This window comes from Colius striatus, chromosome 14 (assembly GCF_028858725.1).
Source record: "Colius striatus isolate bColStr4 chromosome 14, bColStr4.1.hap1, whole genome shotgun sequence".
Lineage (NCBI taxonomy): Eukaryota > Metazoa > Chordata > Aves > Coliiformes > Coliidae > Colius > Colius striatus.
In genome coordinates, this window is record NC_084772.1 from 2,669,308 (window position 1) to 2,693,413 (window position 24,106).

General features: G+C 53.2%; 1 protein-coding gene across 1 annotated transcript in view; it reads left to right on the forward strand.

Moving 5' to 3' along the window:
- Nucleotides 1–1,303: 1,303 nt before the first annotated feature.
- The window catches only part of EDC4 (enhancer of mRNA decapping 4), a 38,598-nt gene continuing 15,795 nt past the window's right edge, over nucleotides 1,304–24,106 (forward strand). Inside the window, exons 1-17 of the mRNA XM_062007551.1 lie at nucleotides 1,304–1,445; nucleotides 7,044–7,200; nucleotides 7,658–7,769; nucleotides 8,839–8,938; nucleotides 11,155–11,344; nucleotides 12,048–12,195; nucleotides 12,723–12,827; nucleotides 13,705–13,814; nucleotides 14,416–14,499; nucleotides 15,045–15,140; nucleotides 16,051–16,153; nucleotides 16,608–16,788; nucleotides 18,453–18,525; nucleotides 18,944–19,035; nucleotides 19,637–19,833; nucleotides 22,099–22,187; nucleotides 22,942–23,095. Of these exons, the coding sequence (XP_061863535.1) occupies nucleotides 1,367–1,445; nucleotides 7,044–7,200; nucleotides 7,658–7,769; nucleotides 8,839–8,938; nucleotides 11,155–11,344; nucleotides 12,048–12,195; nucleotides 12,723–12,827; nucleotides 13,705–13,814; nucleotides 14,416–14,499; nucleotides 15,045–15,140; nucleotides 16,051–16,153; nucleotides 16,608–16,788; nucleotides 18,453–18,525; nucleotides 18,944–19,035; nucleotides 19,637–19,833; nucleotides 22,099–22,187; nucleotides 22,942–23,095 (2,070 nt within the window). The 5' untranslated portion in view covers nucleotides 1,304–1,366. The remainder of the gene's footprint in view (nucleotides 1,446–7,043; nucleotides 7,201–7,657; nucleotides 7,770–8,838; nucleotides 8,939–11,154; nucleotides 11,345–12,047; nucleotides 12,196–12,722; nucleotides 12,828–13,704; nucleotides 13,815–14,415; nucleotides 14,500–15,044; nucleotides 15,141–16,050; nucleotides 16,154–16,607; nucleotides 16,789–18,452; nucleotides 18,526–18,943; nucleotides 19,036–19,636; nucleotides 19,834–22,098; nucleotides 22,188–22,941; nucleotides 23,096–24,106) is intronic.

A 24,106-nucleotide genomic window follows, 5' to 3' on the forward strand; every position in this document is an offset into this window, starting at 1 on the left:
TCCTTGGGGTGGGATCCCCCAGGGAAGGGATCGATTCCAGTGGCATTCAGGCTGGCAGAGGAGCAGAATCACACTGGCTTTACCTTCAGCCTTGCTAAGCTGTTGGGTCCCTGTTTTCAAGGGCTTAGCCTGCATCACTGAGCTATGAAGTATAATGCCCTTGGCATTTCCCTTTGGAGACTGCTTTGCCCTGGGAGTGGGAACAGAGCTTTCCTGGCAGCAGAGGTGAGGGCACTCCAGCCCAGCACTGCAGCCTTCTCCCACACTGCTGGTGTCACACAGGAGGGCTCTGCTGTGCCTGCTGCTCTGCTGGCAAAGGGCCCCTTGAAACCCATCCCTTGGAGAGGCTGGCTCTTGCAGGAGGAGAGGGCATTGTGTGTGGCCACTGCTGGGCAAGGCTCCTTGGGCTGTAGCTCCAGATCTCAACGAAGCCTGGCAGGGAAAGGGGGTGTAAGCACAGGCCTGGCTTCTGAGCTCTGTCCTGTGGGTGGTGTCAGGGCAGTCCTTTGTCTAACAGGCTGGATAAGCCACGAGACACCCTGCTTCCAAGTGAGCTTCCAGGAACAATCCATGGGGCAGCCCTTAGCCTAAAAACGCTGTGAACTGACACTCCTTGAGGCCACTCAAAGTTCAGGGCAGTTCCCCGCTGACATTGCTCACGTAGGTCCTCCTGGTGCCCTTTTCCCAGCCTGTCTCCACCAGCCCTTCACTCCTGGCCCTTTCCCTGCAGGAGGCAGCCACCAGTGTCTCCCCATCAGCGCGGCTGCCGCGTTGTGACGCCCGCAGATCGCTTTTGAGGCCCGGGGGACGCCGACAGCACGGCACAGCAACAGCGTGTGCTGCCTCCTGCCTCCTGTACCCGCAGGCAGCGGCGGCGGCCAAGCGGGGGGAGGGAGGGCGGAGGGGCGAGCTTTGCCCCCGAAGGATCCCGTCCCAGCCCTTCCCGACGCAGCCTTCGACCACCGCGCCGCGGCCTCGGACCTCGCGGGGTCCCTCCCCGCCATGCCCCGAGGGGCCCGGCCCCGGGGAAGGCTCCGGAGCGCCGCGGCTCCCGCTCGGCGCCCGGGCTGGGCCCGGCGGGGCGGCTCCGGGGCGGCTCCGAGGCGCAGCGAGGAGCCCTCGGCCGCCGCGCCCGGCCCCGCCGCGCCCGGCCCCGCCGCGCCCGGCCCCGCCCCGCCCGGCCCCGCCGCCCCCGGCCCCGCCGCCCCCGGCCCAGCCCCGCCCGGCCCCGCCGCAGCGCCCGGAACCCTGGTTCCCGGCGGCGGTTTCCGGCCGGCGCAGCGGCGGCCGGGCCGGAGGCGGAAGCGCGGGCGGCGGGCCGGGCCGGGGCAGCGCGGCGGCGGCGGCGGGAAGCGCTCAGGGCCCCATGGCCTCCTCCTCCAGCATCGACATCGAGGACGCCACGCAGCACCTGCGGGACATCCTCAAGCTGGACCGGCCGGCAGGTGAGCGGCGGCGGGGCTGCGGGAGGCCGGCGGGGCGGGGCCGGCGGGCGGGCTGCGCTGTGCCGGGGCTGCGGGACCCCGCCGGGCGGCTGGGCCCGGCCCGTTGTTCCCCCGGGGCCTCGGTGCCGTGGCTCTGCGCCGGCTCCGACCCGCACGGGGCGAAGCGGGTCCCGCGCTCCCCGGGAGCAGCCGAGAGGCGGGTGGCGGCTGGGCAGGGGCGGCAGAGGAGCCGGCAAACAGCCGCGGAGGGGAGAGAGAGCGGAGCCAGAGCTCGCTGCTGCGGCGGTTCTCGGGGCGCTTTCCACCAGAGAGCTGCAGCCCCGAGCAGCCCAGCCACCCCTGACCCTGAGCAGCCCAGCCACCCCTGACCCTGAGCAGCCCAGCCACCCCTGACCCTGAGCAGCCCTGCCACCCCTGACCCTGAGCAGCCCAGCCACCCCTGACCCTGAGCAGCCCTGCCACCCCTGACCCAGAGCAGCCCAGAGCAGCCCAGCCATCCCTGACCCAGAGCAGCCCTGCCACCCCTGACCCAGAGCAGCCCTGCCACCCCTGACCCAGAGCAGCCCTGCCACCCCTGACCCAGAGCAGCCCAGCCACCCCTGAGCCAGAGCAGCCCAGCCACCCCTGAGCCAGAGCAGCCCAGCCACCCCTGACCCAGAGCAGCCCAGAGCAGCCCAGCCATCCCTGACCCAGAGCAGCCCTGGCTACCCCTGACCCAGAGCAGCCCAGAGCAGCCCTGCCACCCCTGAGCCAGAGCAGCCCAGCCACCCCTGAGCCAGAGCAGCCCAGCCACCCCTGACCCAGAGCAGCCCTGCCACCCCTGACCCTGAACAGCCCAGAGCAGCCCAGCCATCCCTGACCCAGAGCAACCCTGCCATCCCTGACCCTGAACAGCCCAGAGCAGCCCAGCCATCCCTGACCCAGAGCAACCCTGCCATCCCTGACCCTGAACAGCCCAGAGCAGCCCTGACCCTGAACAGCCCAGAGCAGCCCAGCCATCCCTGACCCAGAGCAACCCTGCCATCCCTGACCCTGAACAGCCCAGAGCAGCCCTGACCCTGAACAGCCCAGAGCAGCCCAGCCATCCCTGACCCAGAGCAACCCTGCCATCCCTGACCCTGAACAGCCCAGAGCAGCCCTGACCCTGAACAGCCCAGAGCAGCCCAGCCATCCCTGACCCAGAGCAACCCTGCCATCCCTGACCCTGAACAGCCCAGAGCAGCCCTGACCCTGAACAGCCCAGAGCAGCCCTGACCCTGAACAGCCCAGAGCAGCCCTGCCATCCCTGACCCAGAGCAGCCCTGGCTACCCCTGTCCCAGAGCAGCCCTGGCTACCCCTGTCCCAGAGCAGCCCTGCCATCCCTGACCCAGAGCAGCCCAGCCACCCCTGACCCAGAGCAGCCCAGCCACCCCTGACCCAGAGCAGCCCTGCCACCCCTGACCCAGAGCAGCCCTGCCACCCCTGAGCCAGAGCAGCCCTGCCACCCCTGAGCCAGAGCAGCCCTGCCACCCCTGAGCCAGAGCAGCCCAGCCACCCCTGAGCCAGAGCAGCCCAGCCATCCCTGAGCCAGAGCAGCCCAGCCATCCCTGACCCAGAGCAGCCCAGCCATCCCTGACCCAGAGCAGCCCAGCCATCCCTGACCCAGAGCAACCCTGCCACCCCTAACCCTGAACAGCCCAGAGCAGCCCTGCCATCCCTGACCCACAGCCTCTTCCTTCACTGGGTGTTTCTCAGGTGTCTCGTTGGGCTCAGGGTCTGTCAGGCTGATCAGTGCCATCCTCACCCCTGCCACAGACTCTGCTTTCTTTATTTGAATGTGCACTGGGATCACAGCTGGTCTCAAAGTGGGTGTAAGACTTTTCTCCTTGCTTTGAGCTGTTACATTTCTCTGCTCAGGGTCCAGTGAGCTCCCTTCTACCTGGAAAAATATCAGTGATACACAACAGCAGGCTCAGGAGTCAGCTGTACAACACATATTCCCTGTAGCCTGCCATCTCTCTCCACCCCTAGATTCACTTTTTGAATCCACCACAGTGTTTCAGCCAAACCTGATGAGGTTTGGTCTGAAGGAGGCTGAGACTGGGAATGTTTTGCAAAGTAAGGCCTTAGCTTTTGGGTAGAGGACAGAATTTGTGTCCATGTTGAGCTCCTGTTGAGGGAAAGGCAGGAATAACAGAGCTTTTAAGTGTCTTGGGAGTCAGGACAAATGTGCTGCCACATGTACTGCCTCTTGCTTGGGCCAAGGGATGCAGAATTGCTGTGAGAGCAGGGGATAGAGACACATGGAGTGATGGAGCAAACCCCCAGGAAGGCAGTTTCTCATTACTTTAAAGTAGTCTCTCTTGTTTCTGGAGCCCCTGAGTTCTCCTAGATCATGATTCTTATAAGAAAACACTGTTTTCCTTCCCTGTGCAGCATTCTGTACTTGAGAGACTGAAAGGAGAACTCAAGGCAAGGGTGGGGATCACTTGTTTCACACCTTCCTGAGCTGAAAGGATATGTCATGGTTGGAAAAGGGTTGGAGTTGTTTCTGTTCTCTCAGGGTGGTTTGGCTCCCCCCTGAAGCAGCTTCTCCTGCTTGCAGAGGAGTTATTCATGGAGTGTGCCTTATTTATTCTCCTGTTTCTTCTTCCCTGTTCATCCTCTTTAAATCCTCTCTGTCAGCTCTAGAGCACAACAGGGCAGTTTGGAGGAAAAGGAGCAAATGGACAGTAAGTCAAGCAGTAAGGGAGCACTGTAAGGTGGTTGTCAGCAGGAATCACTGCCTGGCTGATAGCAAATGGGCTTGAAAGAACTGAATGTAACAAGATGAAGACCAGGAGGATGTGTTTGTTAACTGAGAGCCTCTGAAAACCCTGTTGTGGATGTCAGAGGGAATGGGGAGTTCCTTTGAAAGAGCATAGAAGCAGCCTCATGAATTGCAGGTGTAGGGCTCATCTTGTCTGGCACAAAGTGGCTGTGCTCAAGCTCCTCTCTAGTTGGAGTTTGTTATACCCTGAGTCACAGATTTCAGTACCTGACAGAGGCTAATTTAGCTGCTTTCCAAGGTCATTGCCCCAGAGAAGGGTTTGCAGTGCCAGGGGCAGGTAGCTGTGGGCAGCACTGTGTACCTCTGGCTGCTCCCTGGGCAGGTGACAAGAAAGCTCCCTGCTCTGAGAGTTTCCATCTGCCACAACACTTCTGTAGTCCTGCTGGGTATGGTGGTTGTGGAAGTGCAATCTCTGCCCCAGCCTCTCCTGACACACTTGTCTCCCAGTTTTGGCAAGCATCATCTGTTGCTGCAGTCGCCCTTGTCCCAGTTTTGGTCTGTGCCCTCCCATGAGGTCGGGATCCTTCAGCCTGTGCTGACCTCTCTGCTGATAAGCAGGTGCCACGTGGGCTCACTGCTCCTGCTGTGTATCAGGGACAGCACCTGATTGGCACAAAGCAGGGGGCAGTTCAGCATCTCAGCTCTGATTGCCTCTGCTTTCTTACCCTTTGAGAAGGTGATTGCACTTCTTTCCCTTTGAAGGCCTAGATCTACCAGGCTAGATTAACACTTGGCTTTTGTTCATGTACCTACTGAGCCTCTTCCTTTATGCCTTCAGGATTGTGTGTGGCAGCACCTGTGCTTGTCTGGCTCCCAGTAAGACAGAGATGGACTAAACATCCTTCCTGAGCTTTGCTGTGTGGTGGTTGTGCCCATCAGCCTCTGGGGAATGTTTCCTCCTTCCCATTTCCATGGAGCCAATATCACTGCCCTGTTGTCCATAAAAGAGCAGAGGTAGAACATGAGGCATTCCTGCTGCTGCACACAGAGCAGGGGGATGTATCATCTTTCTCTCACAGCCTGAATGCTTTTGCTGTGGTCAATCTCTTCCTGCTTTCAGCCACAAAGGATGGACTGCAGCTGCAGCTGGACAAGCACCCTCTGTGTGCTGCAGAAATAAGGGGCACATCTTCAGCCTGCAGCAGCAGGCACAGCACTGATGTGTTAGGTGGTTGGAGGATTGTGTTCCTTAGGCTGTGTGAGTGCCCAGGAGGCCCCTGTTATGTCCATAGTGTAGTTGCTGATTTAACAGCTCTGTTCCTAAACTGGGAGATGAGTAACAGTTGCAGTTATTCCTGTAGGGAGCAGCACTCAGCCTGCTGTGTTAAAGCCTGCTTTAACTGAGAGCTTGCCTTGCTTTCAGCCCTGCCTCTTGCCCACACTTGCAGTCAGGTTTGTTGTGTGTGCCAGTAGCAGGGGAGCTCCTGGGCCTGGGAGCAGCCATCTTGCAGGAGCTCAGCAGCAGTTGTTACCTGGCAACAGTACACCCAATATCAGTTCTCAAAACCAGTGAAGCTTTCAAGTGAGGGTTGTGCTGAGACAGGAGGCTTTGACCTCACTGTACTGCTGTGTAAGGGCAGAGGGAGCAGGCTTGCTCTCTGCTGGGGATCCTCAACCATTTACCTTGCTGGAGGAGTAGAGAGAAGAGTCTCCTTTGTTCCTCTTACATCTGTCCCCTTCTAAAAGCCTCCAGAAGGTGAAAAGGCCAGCAGGCAGGTTGTGCCAGGCCAAATATGTGAAGTCAGGGCATGTGCACTCTTCAAAGCACTGAGCTCTGGACAAATGGTTGCTGCATGCAAAGCTGGAGGGTTGTAAACTCTGCATGACTAATGGACCAAGGGGGAAATACAGGGCTGCCCTAGGCATGGTGCACAGCTTCAGAGCCAAGTTCCTCCAACACCTGGGCTTTGAGGTCAGGCCTCTCAGTCAGAAGCTAGTTCTGGAAAGTAACAAACATGTTATATCCAGCCAACCCCAAATGTTGCAGCTAACCACTGTCAGAGATCCCTCTGCAGGCATGGAGGTTAAAAACATCTTCCTTCTGAGGAAAGGCTGTGGGACCTGGGGCTGTTCAGTCTGGAGAAGAGGAGACTGAGGGGGGAGCTCATTGGTAGTTACAAGTATCTCACTGGTGGGTGTCAGGAGGTTGGGGCAACACTTGTTTCTGTTGTATCTTGTACAAGGGGTGATGGGATGAAGCTGGAACACAAACAGTTCCATTTAAACACAAGGCAAAACTGTGTCAGTGTTTGAGTGAGGGAGCCCTGGCCCAGGCTGCCCAGGGAGGGTGTGGAGGCTCCTTCCTTGGAGGGCTTCAAACCCCACCTGGACACGTTCCTGTGTGACCTGATCTAGGTGGGAGCTGCTTCTGCAGGGGGTTGGACTGGATGATGTCTAAAGGTCCCTTCCAACCCCACCATTCTATGAAAGGACTTGTCAGGAACGTTTTGGTCTGGCACTCGATTCCATCACTCTCAGTTACAAGTTTGATCTTTCTGATCTGAGACTATTTGCTCTTTGTACCCAGTAAGTTCCTTTTCCCTGTTCTTTAGTGTTTTCCTGGTCTGATGGGGTTGCTTGTGTAAGAAAAGAGCTACAACCTCACTCCTTTCAGTGCAGTTTCTTACATGGGAGGTCTCTTACTCATCCTTTTTGGAGAAGATTACTTGTCCCAACCAATTCAGCACGGGCTGCCTGCTAGTAGAACAAGTTCTGGGGGCAATGTAGAGCACACAGTACAGTTGCCTTTGAAAAGATGTTGTGCACAGTTGCTCCTGCTTTTCCTTAGGCTCTGTGAATGAGAACCAGAGACCATCCAATTCCTATAATGGAGACCTGAATGGGCTGCTGGTGCCTGAGCCCATCGTGGCTGCAGATGGACCCTCCTTGGCAAAGCCAGTGCATCGCAGCATTTCCTTGGGAGCCCTGCAGGAGAAGCAAGTCATGTAAGTTGTGTTGAAAAAAGGCTTGGGGGATGAATGGGAAATGGTTAGAAATGAGTTCTGGTGAGCCTGGGCAAGCATGTTGGGAATCTGACAACAGTTTTGATGTTCACTCTCAGCAAGTTCCCTGATGGCACCAAGCTGGGAGGAGTGGCTGGTGTACCAGAGACTGTGCTGCCAGGCAGAGCTGGACAGGCTGGGAGCTGGGCAGAGAGGAACCTGCTGAGGCTCAACAAGGGCAAGGGCAGAGTCCTGCAGCTGGGGAGGAACAACCCCCTGCAGCAGCACAGGCTGGGGGTGACCTGCTGCAGAGCAGCTCTGGGAGAGGGAGCTGGGAACCTCCTCAATGCACAGATACTTCTGCATAGCTGTTAAAACTATGAATAGCAAACACCTGATCTCTCTTCTCTTCCAGTGAGCCCTGTCTGATTGGTTTTTTCCCCTTTGTTTTCCCTAAAAGCTGCCTTTCAGGGGATGACAGCTCCACTTGCATAGTGATATCAGCAAAAGATGTGGAGATAGTGGCCAGCAGTGATTCCAGCATCACCAGTAAGGCCAGAGGGAGTAACAAGGTAAGCAGCAAGAGAAAGCATAGCTCTGTCTCCTTTTTCAGTCATGTCAGCTCGTGCTTGAGGATTTCAAACAGAAATTACAGTCTTCTTTCCTGTGTTACAGGAGCTGGTAATTAGGTAGAAGTTTGTCAGATTGCTTAACAAGGGGAAAAAGATTGGAGTGGTGTCTTGTAGCTGATTGTTACTGTTATTGCAGAGGCTGGACAAGTTGTCCTCTGACTTTTCAGGAATAAATCCATGACCTGGGCTGTAGGCTCCTGGGAAAGCTCCCTTTCCTCACAACCCAGCTTTCCCTGCTGATCCTTTCTTCACTGGAGGGAGGGTTGCTCCTGACAGTTTGCTCTCAGTCCTGCTGAGGATTCCACCCAACAGATGGGAGCTGCAGAAGAACCAAGATGCTGAGATAAGAACTAGTGCTGTAGCAGAGTGCTGAGATGTGCTCAGAACTGGCAGTTAGAACAGAGAGCTCCAGTTCTGATCCTCTCATCCCCTTTCCATATGATGTCATTCTTGTTCCTTGATGTGCAGTGAATTAAGGGACCACAGAAACTGCAAATGAACCCTGTGCCATGTTGTTATAGTTCTTTCTAGGTAACACTGGAGATGAAACTGAAAGGGAGGGTTGCTGCCATCATTTCCATAGTATTCCTCAGCTCTTTGCTCACAAAGATAATGGTTAAGGAATAAGACCAGGGCTCAGTTTCTTGGAAGCAGTATTAAAACTCAAAAGCAAGTGAGTTCTGTACTTGAGAAAGGTTTCCAGGAGCTGGGAACCCAGAGGCAGTGCTAATAAAGAGGTAAAAGCTGCCTTGCTGTACTGGCAGGGTGGAGTGTCCTTCTGCAGCATAACAAATTCAGTGAGTTCCACTCCTTGCAGTGGAAGGAAACACTCATCAGCCTCCAGAACCCTGAATGTTCAGGGCTCTGCTCCCTGGCATTGAGTGTGCAATTCTCCTTACCAGGTTCCTGGTAAGCATTACAGATCTTCCCCAGAGGAAATTGTCTGTTTGTTCCAGGAAAAAGTCAATTCCAGACATTTCTCATGGTTTGTTTTCTTTCTCCTGAGCAGGTGAAAATACAGCCTGTTGCTAGATATGACTGGGAGCAGAAATACTATTATGGCAATCTGATAGCTGTTTCAAACTCTTACCTGGCCTATGCCATTAGAGGTGAGACACCTTCTTGTCTTGGGTGTGATTTGTGTTCTTTTGCTCTGTGTTTCTCTAAAAGAGACCAAGTTGGCATTGGAAGAAGGTAACTGGCAATAATTGAAACACATCTTGCAATGCTGGAGCTACAGGGGAGGGAAGAGTTGGGCAGGTAAGGAGAGTTTCTGCTGAGACAGAAAGCTTCTGTGGACTTAGGCATAGAAGAAAGAGAAGGAATCAGTGGGGGTGGAGGAAAAGTTGAGAGGCTACATTGGCTTCCCTGATGTTCAGCTCACTCCTCTAATTAATCATGTGTCCAGCAAACAAGCTCCTGTGTAGCCAGCCCCAGAGACAGCCCCGTGGTAATTTGGGCAGGTAAATGTTTCTGATTGATTTACTTGCACAAATCTGGAGTTTGAGGTTAAGGCTGAGTTTAGAGGAGCCAAAGAGCAATGCAGATGCAGTGTATTTTGCAATAGGAAGGGAGAGAAAAGCAGAACAGTGCAGGGAAAGGTTGTTTCACAACCTTTCTGATACAAGTGAATGCTCAGCCACCTGCAGTGTCTGTTTCTGCTCTCACAAGCACACAGTATTTGGGGCTCCATCAGCTCTTTCCTTCCTCCTCAGTTCTAGCACCCATCAGTTTGGCCTTTGAGGAAATCCTCTACTGTGCTTCTGTGGTTTTTTTTCCCTAGCTGAGGTTACTTCTGAGCAGCTTTAGGGTGTCTCACCCTTAGTTAATATATTAAACCTTGGCTGCAGTGACTCAGTGGAAAGCTGAGTGGCCTGCTAGGGCTGCCCTGGGCTTCCAGAAGTGGGAGCAACGTGGTCTCCATGAGACTGGCTGTGTTATAGTGATGCCTGGCTGAAGTGGGGAAGCTGGGAACTGCTTGGTATGTGCATGCTTCAAGCATGTTCTTGTTAGTCATGCAAACCAAAAGGCAGTGCTTCTTGCCAGGTGAGTGATGATGCTGTTTACATTCCCCTCACAGAAGGTGTATTTGCCTCTCAGTGAGTCCTTTTCTCCTCTTACTGAAAGTAAAAGTTGCAATTCATTTTAATTCCCTGGCACAGGAGGGCAGACTTAGGGGTTTGATGGCTTTGTTATGAGCTCAGGGTAAAGATTTAGGCCTTGCATGTAATGAAAGCATCTTCCCTGAGATGGCTATTATGAGAAGTCAACTCCTGTTGCCTTCTTTCCAAGTAGAAAACTTGAACTTAGAAGCTCAAAAGCTTGAACTTGTGGTGCTCAAGGAACAGAAGATACAGGAAATTAAGCTTGGCCCAGGCAGAGTCCTTCTTGGTGCTGCAGTTCCAAGTCTTGTGCACCAAAGCTGAGAAGTGCAGTGAATATCTGTGCATGTGCCTTGTGACTTGGAAGAGCTTCTTAGCTTGGTGTCTATCAGTACAGGTTTCCAGTGTGCTGCCAGTGGCAGCTGCTGGCAAGTGGGTGCTGGAAATGACAAGTCAACAGCTGGAAACAAAGGCAGCCCCATGGGGAACCTGCACAGGTAGATGGAGAGCAGCTCTGCAGAGAGGTACTTGGGAGTTCTGATTGATAACAGGCTAAACATGAGCAGCAAAGTGCCCTTGTGGGCAAGAAGGCCAAGGGCATCCTGGGGGGCATTGAGAAGAGTGTGGGCAGCAGGGCCAGGGAGGTTGTGCTCCCCCTCTGCTCTGCGCTGCTGAGGCTTCATCTGGAGTCCTGTGGCCAGTTCTGGGCTCCCCAGCTGCAGAGGGACAGGGAACTGCTGGAGAGAGGCCAGTGCAGGGCCAGCAAGATGCTGAGGGGCTGGAACATGTGTGTGAGGAGGAAAGGCTGCAGCCCTGGGGCTGTTGAGCCTGGGGAAGAGAAGCCTGAGCTCAGGGGCACCTCAGCAATGCTGAGAAATGCCTCAAGGGTGGGTGTCAGGAGGATGGGGATGGGCTTTGCTCTGTGGTGCCCAGGGACAGCACAAGGGGAAACAGGCACAGGCTGGAACACAGGAGGCTCCAGTGGCCCAGGAGGAGCAAGTCCTTTGGTGCTGAGGTGAGGGAGCCCTGGCCCAGGCTGCCCAGGGAGGGTGTGGAGGCTCCTTCTCAGGTTGTTTCCAACCCCACCTGGACACGTTCCTGTGCCCCCTGAGCCAGGGGAAGCTACTTGAGCAGGGGCTGGGGCTGCAGCAGCTCTGCAGGGCCCTGCCAGCCCCCAGCATTCTGTGATTCTGTGGTGACTTCTCCCTCTGTCCTCTCCACAGCTGCCAGCAACGGCTCTGCCATGGTGAGGGTGCTGAGCATCAGCACCGCAGAGCGGACGCTGCTGAAGGGCTTCACGGGTGCTGTGGCAGACCTGGCATTTGCTCATCTCAACTCCAACCAGCTGGCATGCCTGGATGAGGCTGGCAACCTTTTTGTGTGGCGCCTGGCCATGGAGAAAGAAAAAATCCAGTATCTTGCCACCATGCAGCTCCAAACAGTGTGTGTGTGATGTGAGTGCAGCCTCAGCTCTGCCTCTCCTTCCCTAGCCTCTGCAGAAGAGCAGCTTGCCAGGGGAAGGACAAAAATTGCCCTGTGCCTGTTTCCAGCACAGTTAGTACCTGTCATTGTCTGTAACTTGAAATTCTAGCAGCAAGAGCTCAGTGCTGGTCCAGGCAGAAGTATTCAGTGAGAAGTGTCAGTCTGTACTCCTTGGCCTTACTTCCAACCTGGACAGCATCACCTCAACCATGTGTCAAAGCTTTCTGCTCTTGTCTGCTTCTAGCTCTTTTCCTTAGTTACTGGTATGGGGAAGAGGAGGTAATACTTTCCTTCAGCTCACTGTCTTCCTTCCAAACCTCTCATCCCCCTTCTTTTGTGGTCCTGAAGTTTATTCCCAGTGTTTGACTCATTCCCCTCCCATCTTGTAATTGCTGGGAGTGACTTGTCCAGGGTTTTTGGGGAGCACATCAGTCTGTGGGATGTGACATCTGATGTTGTAGCTTGTTGATTCTAACTGTGCACCATCATTTGTTAAGCAACTGGAGCAAAGCTGCTTAAGATCCTAAAGAGCTTGAGCTTTAATAGTACTTACTGGAGGCCTAAACCTGAATGGGTTGTTGCTGAGTGTTAGCAGCACTGCCAGCATGTTGTGGTTCTTAACCATGGTGATCAGAGAGGAGATCTTGGTTAACATCAAGAGACCTGACAACACCCCACTGAACACCTCTCGAAGAATCATCTGGTGTCCTTTCATCCCAGATGATAATGAGGAGAGTGGTGAAGAGGGAAGTCAGACCTTGGCCTTGTTGCACGAGGACAGGGTAAGGAAGCTCTGCTTTTGTCTCTTATTGCCATTAGAGGGAGAGGCTAGTGAATCAAGAGCCAACATGGCTAGAGTTGGAAAGGCTCCTGTCTAGTGCTGGGCATCCTCCCATAATATGGGGTGTGGGGGTTCCTCTCTTCTGAGGAGAGGTCATGCTGATCTTCCTCTGGGACTTGGGAGGAAGGAAAGTGGTGGCTTGTGCTCACCATTAGACAGCAGGAGCACTAGAAGCCTCAGGGAGGGCCAGGAGCATCAATGATCTGCTCAGGCTGAGCCACTTCCCAGGAGAGGGAGCTTGGTGAGCAGCAGCTACAACTGCCAAGAGCAATGCCCTGTACCTGCTCATGTCTGGGTGCCAGACAAACATCTGGTGGCCAGCCTGGGTGGAAATGGGAAGGGTCATGTCAGCTCCTTGGCGATGGGCTGGTGTGGGAGGGTGTAAGGTAAGTATGTAAGAAGTTCTCCCCTGGGTCAGACCTGTGCTTGTAGAAGTAAAACCTGTGTGGCCACATGTTTGTTTTCCAGGCAGAGGTGTGGGATTTGGACATTATCAGATCAAACAACAGCTCCTGGCCAGTGGAAGTGCCAAGCATCAAAGAGGGCTTCATCGTGGTGAAAGGCCACAGCACGGTAACAGAGCCATTTGGTTTGCTTTGCTACCATCACACAGCTGATCTCTACACAGGTTTTGTTTGGGTTATAATGTCCCAGGAGCTGCAGGGCAGTTGGCTGTCCATCCCCATCCCCACTGCCATCCCCAGCCTGCTGGCTGTGTGCATGTGCTAGTGGTGAGGAGCCCTTTGTTTAAAGAGCTGAGGTGAATTTGTAGTTCATTTACTTGGAAAATGGCTCTTGAAAAAACACACCCAAGGGCCCAACATGTATCCAAGGGCCTGTTGGACAACCTGGGTGATATTTCAGCTATTCCCTTCCATCTCCTGGTAGATGAGCACTTAACACTGCAGTGTTTTCCTGCTGGGTGAGCAGTGGGGGCAGCTTAGCCCAATGTCATCTTTGTCCTCCTGTGATCTCTGTCATGATTAGAGTTGTATCTCTGAGTACAGTGGACCCAGGGCTGCAGCTGAGCATCCAGTGGGTGATACTTCAGATATAAAAGGAACAACTGCAAAGAGTCCCAAGTTCACTTCTGGAGCAGGATGCTGACAAAAGTCATTATATCACATCAACAAGTACAATGGGGGAAACAACATGACCCTCAAAAGCCAGAAGATCCCAAACCAAAATGAGCTCTGTTCATAACATGAGTAACAGGGGGAAGAGCAGCTGTCTGGATAAGTGATGATTAGTTAAGATTACCAAAGAGAAGTCCTCTCAGTTCTCCTGTGAAGTATGAGGGTGCCTGGTGACATGGCTGTTAGTACAGGAGGGGAGAGTGGTTTCTGCCAGACTTACTCAAATGCCCATTTGAAGAAAGAGCACTTTCTCCCTGAAGAGCTATCAAATGACTTCTCCATGTCTTTGGTTCCTTTCCCCCCTTTCTGTGCAGTGCCTGAGTGAAGGAGCACTTTCTCCAGATGGAACTGTGTTGGCCACAGCCAGCCACGATGGCTTTGTCAAGTTCTGGCAGATCTATATTGAGGGGCAAGATGAGCCAAGGTACAGAATCACCTGCCACAGTCCTTCTCAGGCCATGGGGAAAAGGTTGAGGGCAAACCTTGATGAAGTCATTTGTTGCACTGAACATCCCACACTCTTGGGGACTGGTGGGCTTGTGGGGAGGGGGAGGAAGCAGAGAGCTGTGTCTAGAAGTGGGAGTTGTTGGCTTTGCACAGGCTGTAGTCACATAAATGCAGAAAGCTTCCTCTCAGAGTTATCTGCTCTTTATGTGTTGTGCCCTTGGTAAGGCAACAAACCAAATAGCCACGTGTGTTCTCTTTTGGGGTGGTTTTGGCCACAATCTGTGGCTGCATGGGCTGTGATCCCTTTGTTTTCCATGATCCTGGAAAGAGCTGCAAGCAGATAACACTTGGTGGATGCTGACTTAATACTGTCTTTGGGCAAAGGGTCGTGTGTTCAGTGCCCACCTTATAGAATCACAGAATGGTGGGGCTGGAAGGGACCTTTAGAGCTCATCCAGTCCAACCCCCTGCAGAAGCAGCTCCCACCTACATCAGGTCACACAGGAACGTGTCCAGGTGGGGTTTGAAGATCTATTCCTTGTTTCCTGCTCCCTGCACCTGCTCTGATTCTTTCCCAGGTGTCTTCATGAGTGGAAACCCCACGATGGTAGACCTCTTTCCTGCCTGCTCTTCTGTGACAACCATAAAAAACAAGACCCAGAGTAAGTCCCTAATCCTGTACTTGCATTGGCAGAGTTTAGGTGTGTCTCCTAACTCAGCCTTTGGAGGGTTCCTGGCATCTGCATTGTACTGCTGTAAAACTCAGTGCTGTGGCAGCAACAAGTCCTGTCCTCTTTGTAGTCAGTTTTCCAGTGATAAGAGAAATAGGTAAGGCTCTGGAGCACAGCCTAAAGTGACCTTAATCCTAGTGTGCCAGCTCAGTGAAAGCAATGAGAGTCAGTTGAAGAGCCCTTTCAGGTTGATGGTCTGGGCAGTTTTAACTGGCCTCTTGTCCTTCACATTTCTAGTGCAGCTGATTAAAAAGTTCTGTGGGGGTTTGTTCTTCCTTGTTCTTCTCTCTTCAGCCAGTTATGGCCTTAAGGCTCTTGAGAGCTGTAGTGGTTTCTAATCTGCCTCAGGAGCTGAGGTTTCCTGGGACCATTAAGACACAGTTGGGCAAAATCAACTATGGACAGCTTGTGAGGAACCTTTGTGGGGAATGTCTTTCTGGGAAGGAGCAGATCTTGAAGAGAATTTAATTCTGCAGGGTTCCCTTCTGGAGATTTCTCATCACAGGAGCAGATCAGAACAGAGAGCTGAAGATGTGGTGCACTGTATCCTGGACCTGTCTGCAGACTGTCCGGTGAGTCTGCCAGCTCCCCTGAGGGGCTGGGTGGCCTCTGAGGGGTGGCTTGGAACAAAGCTCTCTATTTCCAAGTGTTCCTCCTTTGCAAGGGTGATCCTTGTTCTTTTTGTAAGCTATCAGGGCTGTGGTGGACTGTCAGGTCAAGCTTTGGCAAGGCTGGGGGTGTTGATCCTTGTATACAGTCTCCTTGGTGTCACCAAGACCTGTCTTCACTTTGGTGTGTAGAGCACAGGCTTGGGTGGAGCATGAGGAGAGGCATCCCAAACTGCACACTGGAGTGCTTGCTACTGCTTTATCTGACACAAATAATGAGAAGCTGCTATGTTGGCAGTGCTGAAGCAACTCTACAAGGCTTATTTGCTGAGCCATGTAGGTGCAGAAGTTCAAATTGTGCTCTAGCCTACCCCTACACTCAGCTGATGTTCCCTGAGTTTACCTTTCTGCTGGTGGCTCTTGCCCTCTCTAGTCACATGCAGAGACACTTCAGCCAGGTGCTGCTTTTCCCACCTCATCCCACAGACAGCCCAAAACCTACAGAAGGGTTGTTTTGGCTTGGTGGCTTTTTGGTTTTACATCTGTAGCATTGGCTCTTGTCCTGCCACGAGTGCAGAATGTCTTCAGGAACAACAAACTGGCATCTGTCGTTTCCATGTCCAGAACTCCCAACTAGATCCTATGTGATGTCCCTGATGAGTTCTCTCAGCTGAACTCAGCACTCATTCTCCAGTGATGTCTTGTTCTAGTGGGTGGTTGCACTGACATGTGGGTGTAAAACTCCTTGAGGTGTTGTGGGGCTTTTGTTGGGTGGGGGTTTTTAACTAATGCAGTTTCACAGCAGTTATTCTGGTTGTGCTAACCTACCTTGCTTCCTGCACTCCCCCTCCCAACCTCTTGTTTGTGGATCTAGCTTTTCTCCTGACATCTTCAGCTCCATGAGTATTCTTCCCAGCCTGAAAGTCTGCCTGGACCTCTCTGCTGAATATCTGATACTGAGCGACGTGCAGAGAAAAGTAGGTGGCTCATTTCATTGCTGGCTGTGTGCTAATGGTGACAGAAAGCCAACTGCCCATCTGGGTGAGTGCTTCTGTTGCCTGGGTCTAGGATTTACACATTAATAACCAAAAATGCAGAGGTTGGTCTTAACTATTTCACCATAAGATGAAAAGCAGTGCCAATCGACTGAGTAATCTTGAGGAGCCTTAAGGATTACTTCTCACCCTAAAGAGAAGCTCTCATCTGGAGGAACCTGTGCCTGGCACAGTAGGACTGAGTTCCTGATCAGCACTGACTCAGATAGGAATGTACTTACTGTGGTTCCCTTGAGTGTTTGGTTTCCAGTGGCCCAGGCTTCATTCCTCACCTTCTTCCCACTGTTCCCAGTCTCCTCCAGGTGCCACTTCACAGCCCCTCACACACACAGTCTGCTCTGAAAGCTCAGTGACCTACTGTTTCTAATCCCTCCAGGTCTTGTATGTGATGGAGCTGATGCAGAACCAAGAGGAGGGCAAAGCTTACTTCAGCTCCATCTCAGAGTTCCTCCTCACCCACCCAGTGCTGAGCTTTGGCATCCAGGCCGTGAGCCGCTGCCGGCTCAGGCACACTGAAGTGCTCCCAGCAGAAGAGGAGAATGACAACTTGAGTGTAGGTAGGTGATGCAGAGAATTTGCCTGCTGGGAGATCAAGATGTCTTCCTTGACTGGCTTTCTCATGAAAGGCTGCCTGTCTTCTCTTGGTCTGTACAAAAGGCATCCTGTGTGGCTAGAATCCTTCACAGGAGCACAGTAGGGTTGGCTGTGATGGGCCTCTGGAAGACTCTGGTCCAACCTGCAACTTGAAGCAGGACTATTGCTAGTGGGAGATTGGGTTACCTATGGCTTCTTCTAGTTAGCTGTCAAAGGGCCTCAAACATGACATTTCTGCCTCTGCTCTGGTTCCCTGTCCCAGGGCTGCACTCTGGCCTAAAGAAGATGTGTTCCTAATACCCAACCCAGACCTCCCAGCCCTGTGTGTAGCCATTGCTCCCTACCACCCACACTCCCCTGGGCTTTTTGTGGTATTAAAAAGGCACTCCAGGGCTGTGTGGGCTGAAGGGAGTGCTGCATGGGTGAAGATACCAGATGAGCTGCTCAGTATCTGAGCCACAATGCTTTCAGGGCTGTGTAACACCATTGCCCCCTGAGCAGAACACAGGGAACAACATCCCCTGGCAGCCAGGGGCTGAGTCCCTCCCCAGCACAGCTTGATGCAGCCTCACAGGAGCACAGGGGTTCCTGGAAGACCTGGCAGGATGTATTTCTGTGAGTACTTGCCTCAGTAAACCCTGCATTAGTTACACATCAGAGGTGTGAGCACGTGGTCTGGGGAAACACTGGGAATCAGCCTGCCCCAGCTGTGACAGACATGAGGACAGCAGGCAGGCTGAGGTGAGGGAAAGGGTGGCAGTGTTCTCCATCCTGACTGGAAGCTATATTACCAAGCCACAAAGCTTCTTGTAACAGCAAGAAACAAGTAACTCCTCTAGAGGAGAGACAGGTGAGATCTCTGATTGCCACTGCAATGAAACCCTGTGGAGAAGTGTCCTGTGCAAGCATTCCTTCTTCACTGCCCCTCTTCTACAGGCAGCTGGTTTCAAGCTGCTCAGCTCCTGCCTTTCTGTTAGTAAAGTTTGGAATGATGCTTTGAATAGCACCAACATGCTGTTGGGAAGCTTGCAGGCTGTGTGGTGTGCTTCCCTGTGCCAGCTGCTGACCACAGCAACACTTCATTCACGCTGCTGTCACTGTGTTGCTGTGAAATGCAGCAGCAAACAGTCCTAGGTAGGTGAGCAGACTGGGACTGGAGTTAGGTGTATCTTCTCAGCCTCTTTAGCTTTCTTAGCAGTGACACTGGCACAGGGGATGGGTGAATTGGTCAGTGCTGGCTGACTGGAAGTTACTGCAGAGCTCTTCATAACTACAGTTGTTTATGGCCAGGAAGGATGGTTGAGTCTCACCATCTGTATCATATAAGCTAGTGTATGTCTCTTAAACTATACCCAACCAGCCACTTCAACAGCAGGGACAAATTGATGGTGGTTCCAGACCTCAGCTTCCTCCTCTTCACCCTTTTTATTATCTTCTTCTTTGTTTTGAGGCTTAATTGGCTGAATTGGAGCAAATCTGATTGGCCTCACATAGTAAAGGGAGGTGTAGGATATGTTCTCCCAGGATGAATCCACCCCTGAAGTGGAGAAGTGATGAAGCTGTGTCCTGCTGGTCCTGTGCTGCTGCTTCCATCTGCTCTGATGGTGTTTTGGTGCTTTGTTTGCAGAAGGTGCTCAGGGAGCTGGAGCTGTGGAGTCAGCAGCAGGCGTGCTGATCAAACTCTTCTGTGTGCACACCAAGTGAGTACGTGTAGCAGCTGTGTTGTCCATGGCTGTGGTTGTCCTCATCCTGCACTGAGCTGTAGAAATGGAACTCACCAAATTCCTTTTGCTCATAACAAAAGCTCCTTGGACCCACAGAAGCTTCTGGCTGTGGTGTGTCCAGTCTGGCCTTAGCAGAAAGTGGCCCTGCACGTGGTATTTGTGTCACCCTGAGTACACACGAGCTGTGCTCATGTGTAAGTGCTTGCAAACATCTCTTGAATGCTCTGGGTGCCAAAACTAGGTGACATACTGAGTGAGGAGCAGCTTCCACTGCTGCTGTCACAGGCAGGAAAAGGAATCAGCTTGTGAAGAGGAATCTTCTGAGCTTTGGTCTTCCCTGTATGGTTCCCAAAGTAATCAGAGATGCCTGGTCTGGTTTGGTTTTGTTTTTCAGGGCCCTACAGGACGTGCAGATCAGATTCCAGCCTCTTCACAGCCCAGATGTGAGCACATCCATGCCTCCCCATGGCTCTCATGAAGAGTTTGGTGAGCATTTGTGTTCATCTTCAGTGTTGCTGAGCCTTTGAAAGTGATGGAGGGGACAGCAGGAGGGGGTGGCTTTGTGTGCAGCGGTGTCATTGCCTAAAGGATTCTGAATGTGGACTAACTGTGAGGCCAGGCCACGTGGTTAGACCCCAGCATGAGTATGGAGCGTGGCTGGGACTGCAGATGCTTTGTGCATATCTTGAGTTAACACTTGTGCCAGAAACTTGATGCTTGTCTCTTGTGGAAGAGATGAGAGTGGCAGCAGAGCTTTGGGAGCAGAGGGGACTGGGCTGTGTGTCGTGTGCTCCCTCGGTTCATTCACCAGCCTGGGATGTGGCTGTTAAACTGACCTTTGCATTGAGGGAAGAAAGGAAGTTTGGATCCCTTATTATCAAAGCTTGATAACACCCACCCTTTAGCATTTAAAGAGCAACACAGGGTTTGCCTTGTCCCAAGCTTTGATGAGGGTGTTGCAGGGCTTTTGCTCCTTCCTTTTAGAAACCAGCGTGGCTGGCAGGGACACGAGTTAATGCTTGATGGAATGAAAGCTTCAGTTGTTTGGGAAGTTCCTGTAAATGGATGTGTGTTTCTCTGTGGGAAGCCTTTCCAGACCACATGGCTGATCTAGGCACAGAAGGGCTGGGATCTGAAAAGGGCTCAGTGCATGGCTCCCAGCCAGACCTGCGGCGTATCGCTGACCTGCCCGTACCAGCAGACTTCCTTTCTCTCTCAAACGATGCCAAACCTAAGCTGATGACTCCAGATGCATTCATGACACCAAGTACATCCCTTCAACAGGTAACCAGTTGGTGGTGGCACAGGGAGTGGGTTTGGGTTTTGTTCTGGGAACTATTTCTAGGCCATCCTGGCTGAGAGCAGAGCACATGGAGAAACTGCACCTCGAGCTGAGCAGGGACATGTTGCCAGGGTTAAACTGGCCTGAGCTGGTGTTGCCAGTGCAACAAACTGCTGGTGTGGCTGTGTTGTGCAGAAATAACTCACCCAACTGCCAAATAAGGTGCTGAGGAGCTGCATGTAAGCTGGAAGGCTGCTCTTAGTGGTTTACACGTGCTGTTTGGGGTTGGGATGGAATCATAATGGAAGGAAATATGCCAGCTTTGCACATCCAGCCTGATGGGATCCTGTGGGGAGGCATGTGTGAAGTCAGGGAGCAGATGGGACTGTGACATCAGCTGCATGAGATCTGCCAGTTATCAGTGCAGTAGCTGGGGGTTGTTTGTCAGTCTAACACAGCAGACCCTGATTTGCACAGAAGTCAAGTGTCCAGTGCTTGCACCAGGGATTTTGGTGTCAAGAAGCACGTGAAGCATTCATTGGTGATCTCTGCAAGGGATGGCAGAGTTTCCTGGTGAAGAACAATAACATAAGCATTCAGTCCTCAGTGGAGCTCTGATGGAGCAGCCAGAAAGCCCAGAGTTCCTCCTCAGGCTGTGTGAGATGAGCATCAGTTCCTGAGGTGCCACTGTGCATGTGTCCAGCTCAGTGCAGGGTTCTGCTGCCCCTCCTTGCTAATGCCAACAAAAAGCTGTGCAAGGGCCACTCTGAATCCAACTTAGTTTGTCTTAAGCCCACTCACACATTCTTGCTTTACAGCTCACATCCTCAGGCAGGGCTTTCCCCTCCAAGGAATGAACATGTGGTTGTCACCACAGCTTGAAGCTGTGCTGGAGGAGCCTGACTGATGATGGGCAGCACATGGAGATGTGCAGACATGGAGTTGGTGCCAAAGTGACTAATGAGAGAGCCACCCTGCAACAGCTTGGGAGCAAACAGTAAATTAAAGTCCTCCTGAAGGCTGGGATGTTGCTGAGTGCAGGGGTGGATTGCCTGCCTGAGGGTGGGCAGCCACTGCAGAGATGTCCCAGGGCAGAGAAGTTGTGGATGGAGTGATAGTTGCACATGTTTGCTGCAAGGAGCAGCTCACTGCTCAGTTTAAACAGTGTAACTGTTCATTTTGACCTGTCACTGCTGCCTGTTTCATGGCAGGCTTCTTCCTGCTGGCACCAGCACCCAGGAGCACTGTAGGGTGGGCACAGCCTTGAGTTTAGCTCAGTCTCTGCCCTCTGCCATAAACACCATGAGGTGTAAGCAGCTTGGCCACAGCAGCTTTCCCAACTGAGTGCTGGTGTGCTTATGTTGGAGGGCTCCCAAGGTGCTGAGGGGCTGGAACATGTGTGTGAGGAGGAAAGGCTGCAGCCCTGGGGCTGTTGAGCCTGGGGAAGAGAAGCCTGAGCTCAGGGGCACCTCAGCAGTGCTGAGAAATGCCTCAAGGGTGGGTGTCAGGAGGATGGGGATGGGCTTTGCTCTGTGGTGCCCAGGGACAGGACAAGGGGTGATGGGCACAGGCTGCAACACAAACAGTTCCCCTGGCCCAGGAGGAGCAAGTCCTTTGGTGCTGAGGTGAGGGAGCCCTGGCCCAGGCTGCCCAGGGAGGGTGTGGAGGCTCCTTCTCAGGAGGTTTCCAACCCCAGCTGGACACGTTCCTGTGCCCCCTGAGCCAGGGGAAGCTGCTGGAGCAGGGGCTGGGGCTGGAGCAGCTCTGCAGGGCCCTGCCAGCCCCCAGCATTCTGGGATTCTGATTCTCTGGAGGTGTTTCTTGGTAGCCAGAAGCTGTGGAGGGGGCCAGTGTGTCCCCCTGTGCTCTCCAGTGCTAGCCAGATAAGCAATGCCTCTTGTTATGCACTGGGACATTCTGCTTACACATATCAGCAGTGCAGGACCTAAGCACCATACAGACTCTGCTCTTACCAATGGCCACAGAGTTTGACAAGAGCAGCCCAGCTCAGAGAACAAAGAGGAGGATGTGGTGCAGAGCCCTGTAGAGTGCCACTTTGTGTTGGGAGGGCAACTGTGGCTTGTGATGAGGACCTTTAGGGCTTGCCTTTACCAGCACCTGAGCACCCTAGCAGCACACCTCACCTATTGTTTTTTCCCCTTCACCAAAGCCCCTCAGAAGCTGTTCTGAAGCTGGTGTGCTCTGGCCAGCACTGCAGCTGGGCTCTTCTATCACATCCTGACTGCTGGGTGTTTGTTTCCTTCCAGATTGCTGTGTCTCCAGGCAGCAGTGTCAGTTCCCTGACTGCAGTCACAGCCATGAGTAGCACTTCTGTCACTGATGCCTCTATGCCCAGGTAAACACCCCTTGCATGAAGTCATACATCTGCAGCTGAGCTGCTGTGGTCCTTCAGAGTGGCACAGAGCTGTAGTGGATCATGTAGGAGAGGAGAGGAGTTAGTAACTGGAGTTAGAAACTGGCCTGAGTCCCAGCATCCCTGTGTGGGCAGCTCTTTGCATCTCTGATGCAGCTTTGGAGCGTGGCTGTTGTCATCCAAAGGGCCAACAGTAGTGTAGGGATCCTCTTATTGCATCTCAGTTGTGTTGCTTCACATGCTTCTCCCCAAGGACTGCCCTTGTTTACAGGTAAGAGAACACTGCAGCCACAGAGGACAGGGAGGGAACTGGGGGAAACTCTCAGTGTCATGGTTGGGCTGCACAGCAAGTGGGAAAACCCTTCACTTCTGGGGCTGGGAAAAGGACAAAGATCTATCCTGTAGTGTCCTGCTTCTCCCTCCACTCTGTACAGCTGCACTGAAGGTACAGCTGCTCCTTCCTCTCACTGACACCTTCAAGCCTAAAAGGTTGTGATGCCTCCCTTTATGGGTTCTTCTTCTGTTTCCACTTGTCATCCCCCTGGGCTGTGTGTGGGCTGGGAGATGCAGCTGCTGGCTCACAGGGAGAGTAGCTGATCATAATGGGAAGAGCAAGGGCTTGGACAATACTAGTGGAGTTTGGGTGTGGATCCCAGCTCCTCACCTCGAGTGTTTGGTGCTGTTCTGCATCATGAGGTTGGCTTGCTTGATTTGGTTGTGTCTCTGTCTTCTACAGGCCAGCAGAAGACTTGACTGTGAGCCCCAAGATGCAGCTGGACACCAGCCTCACACTGAGCAGCAGTAGCAGCAGTCTCCAGACTAGTCCTAGGAGCCATTCAGTCCTCATCCCAGGCCTCCCTGACAAGCTGACACCAAAGGCACCTGTTCCAGTAAGGCTCCAAATGCTGTGCCCTCCCTTCTCCTCGTGGGCTGAGGGACCTCAGGCTGAAATTAGGCTCATTTGGGTATTAACAGGCCAACCTCTGCCCTTTGGAAAGCACTGCTGCTGGCACAGATCTGCAGCCACACCTCAGCTGGGCTCATGGAACTTGACCTGGTGTAAAACAGTGTCTGTGAAAACTGGAGACAGCTCTGACTTGTGCTGTCCCTGCCACAGTGGCTGGGTGTTGTCAGCCTCTGGGTTAGCAGGCAGTCCCACCTGGAAAGGTTTCTTCTTCCTTGTTGGTCTGTCAGGTGTGAAGGAATCAGTTGCTGTTCCTGCATTTCTCCTTCCAGGTGGGATGTGACACAGATGATGGTGAAGGTTTGAAATCAAAATCAACTTTCAGTCCAGGAGGTCACATTAAAGTGACTTTTTTTCCCCTCAAAGAGAGGGATCCTGGAGCAGAGCTGGGAGGCAGAGCTGCTGCTACACTTCCCTTTGAAAATGTGTTCAAACCAGCAGTGGCTTGAGGTGACAAGTCTTGAGGCAACTCCCCATCTGCAGAGCAGAGTGGGAGCACAGAATCATCACAGCATGGTGGGGTTGAAAGGGGCCTTTAGACATCATCCAGTCCAACCCCTGCAGAAGCAGCTCCCACCTAGATCAGGTCACACAGGAACGTGTCCAGGTGGGGTTTGAAGCCCTCCAAGGAAGGAGCCTCCACACCCTCCCTGGGCAGCCTGGGCCAGGGCTCCCTCACTCAAACACTGACACAGTTTCTCCTTGTCTTTCAATGGAGATGTTTGTGTTGCAGCTTCATCCCATCACCCCTTGTCCTGTCACTGGATACAACAGAAACAAGTGCTGCCCCAATCTCCTGACACCCACCAGTGAGATACTTGTAACTATTAATGAGCTCCCCCCTCAGTCTCCTCTTCTCCAGACTGAACAGCCCCAGGTCCCACAGCCTTTCCTCAGAAGGAAGATGCTCCAGTCCCCTCAGCATCTTGGTGGCCCT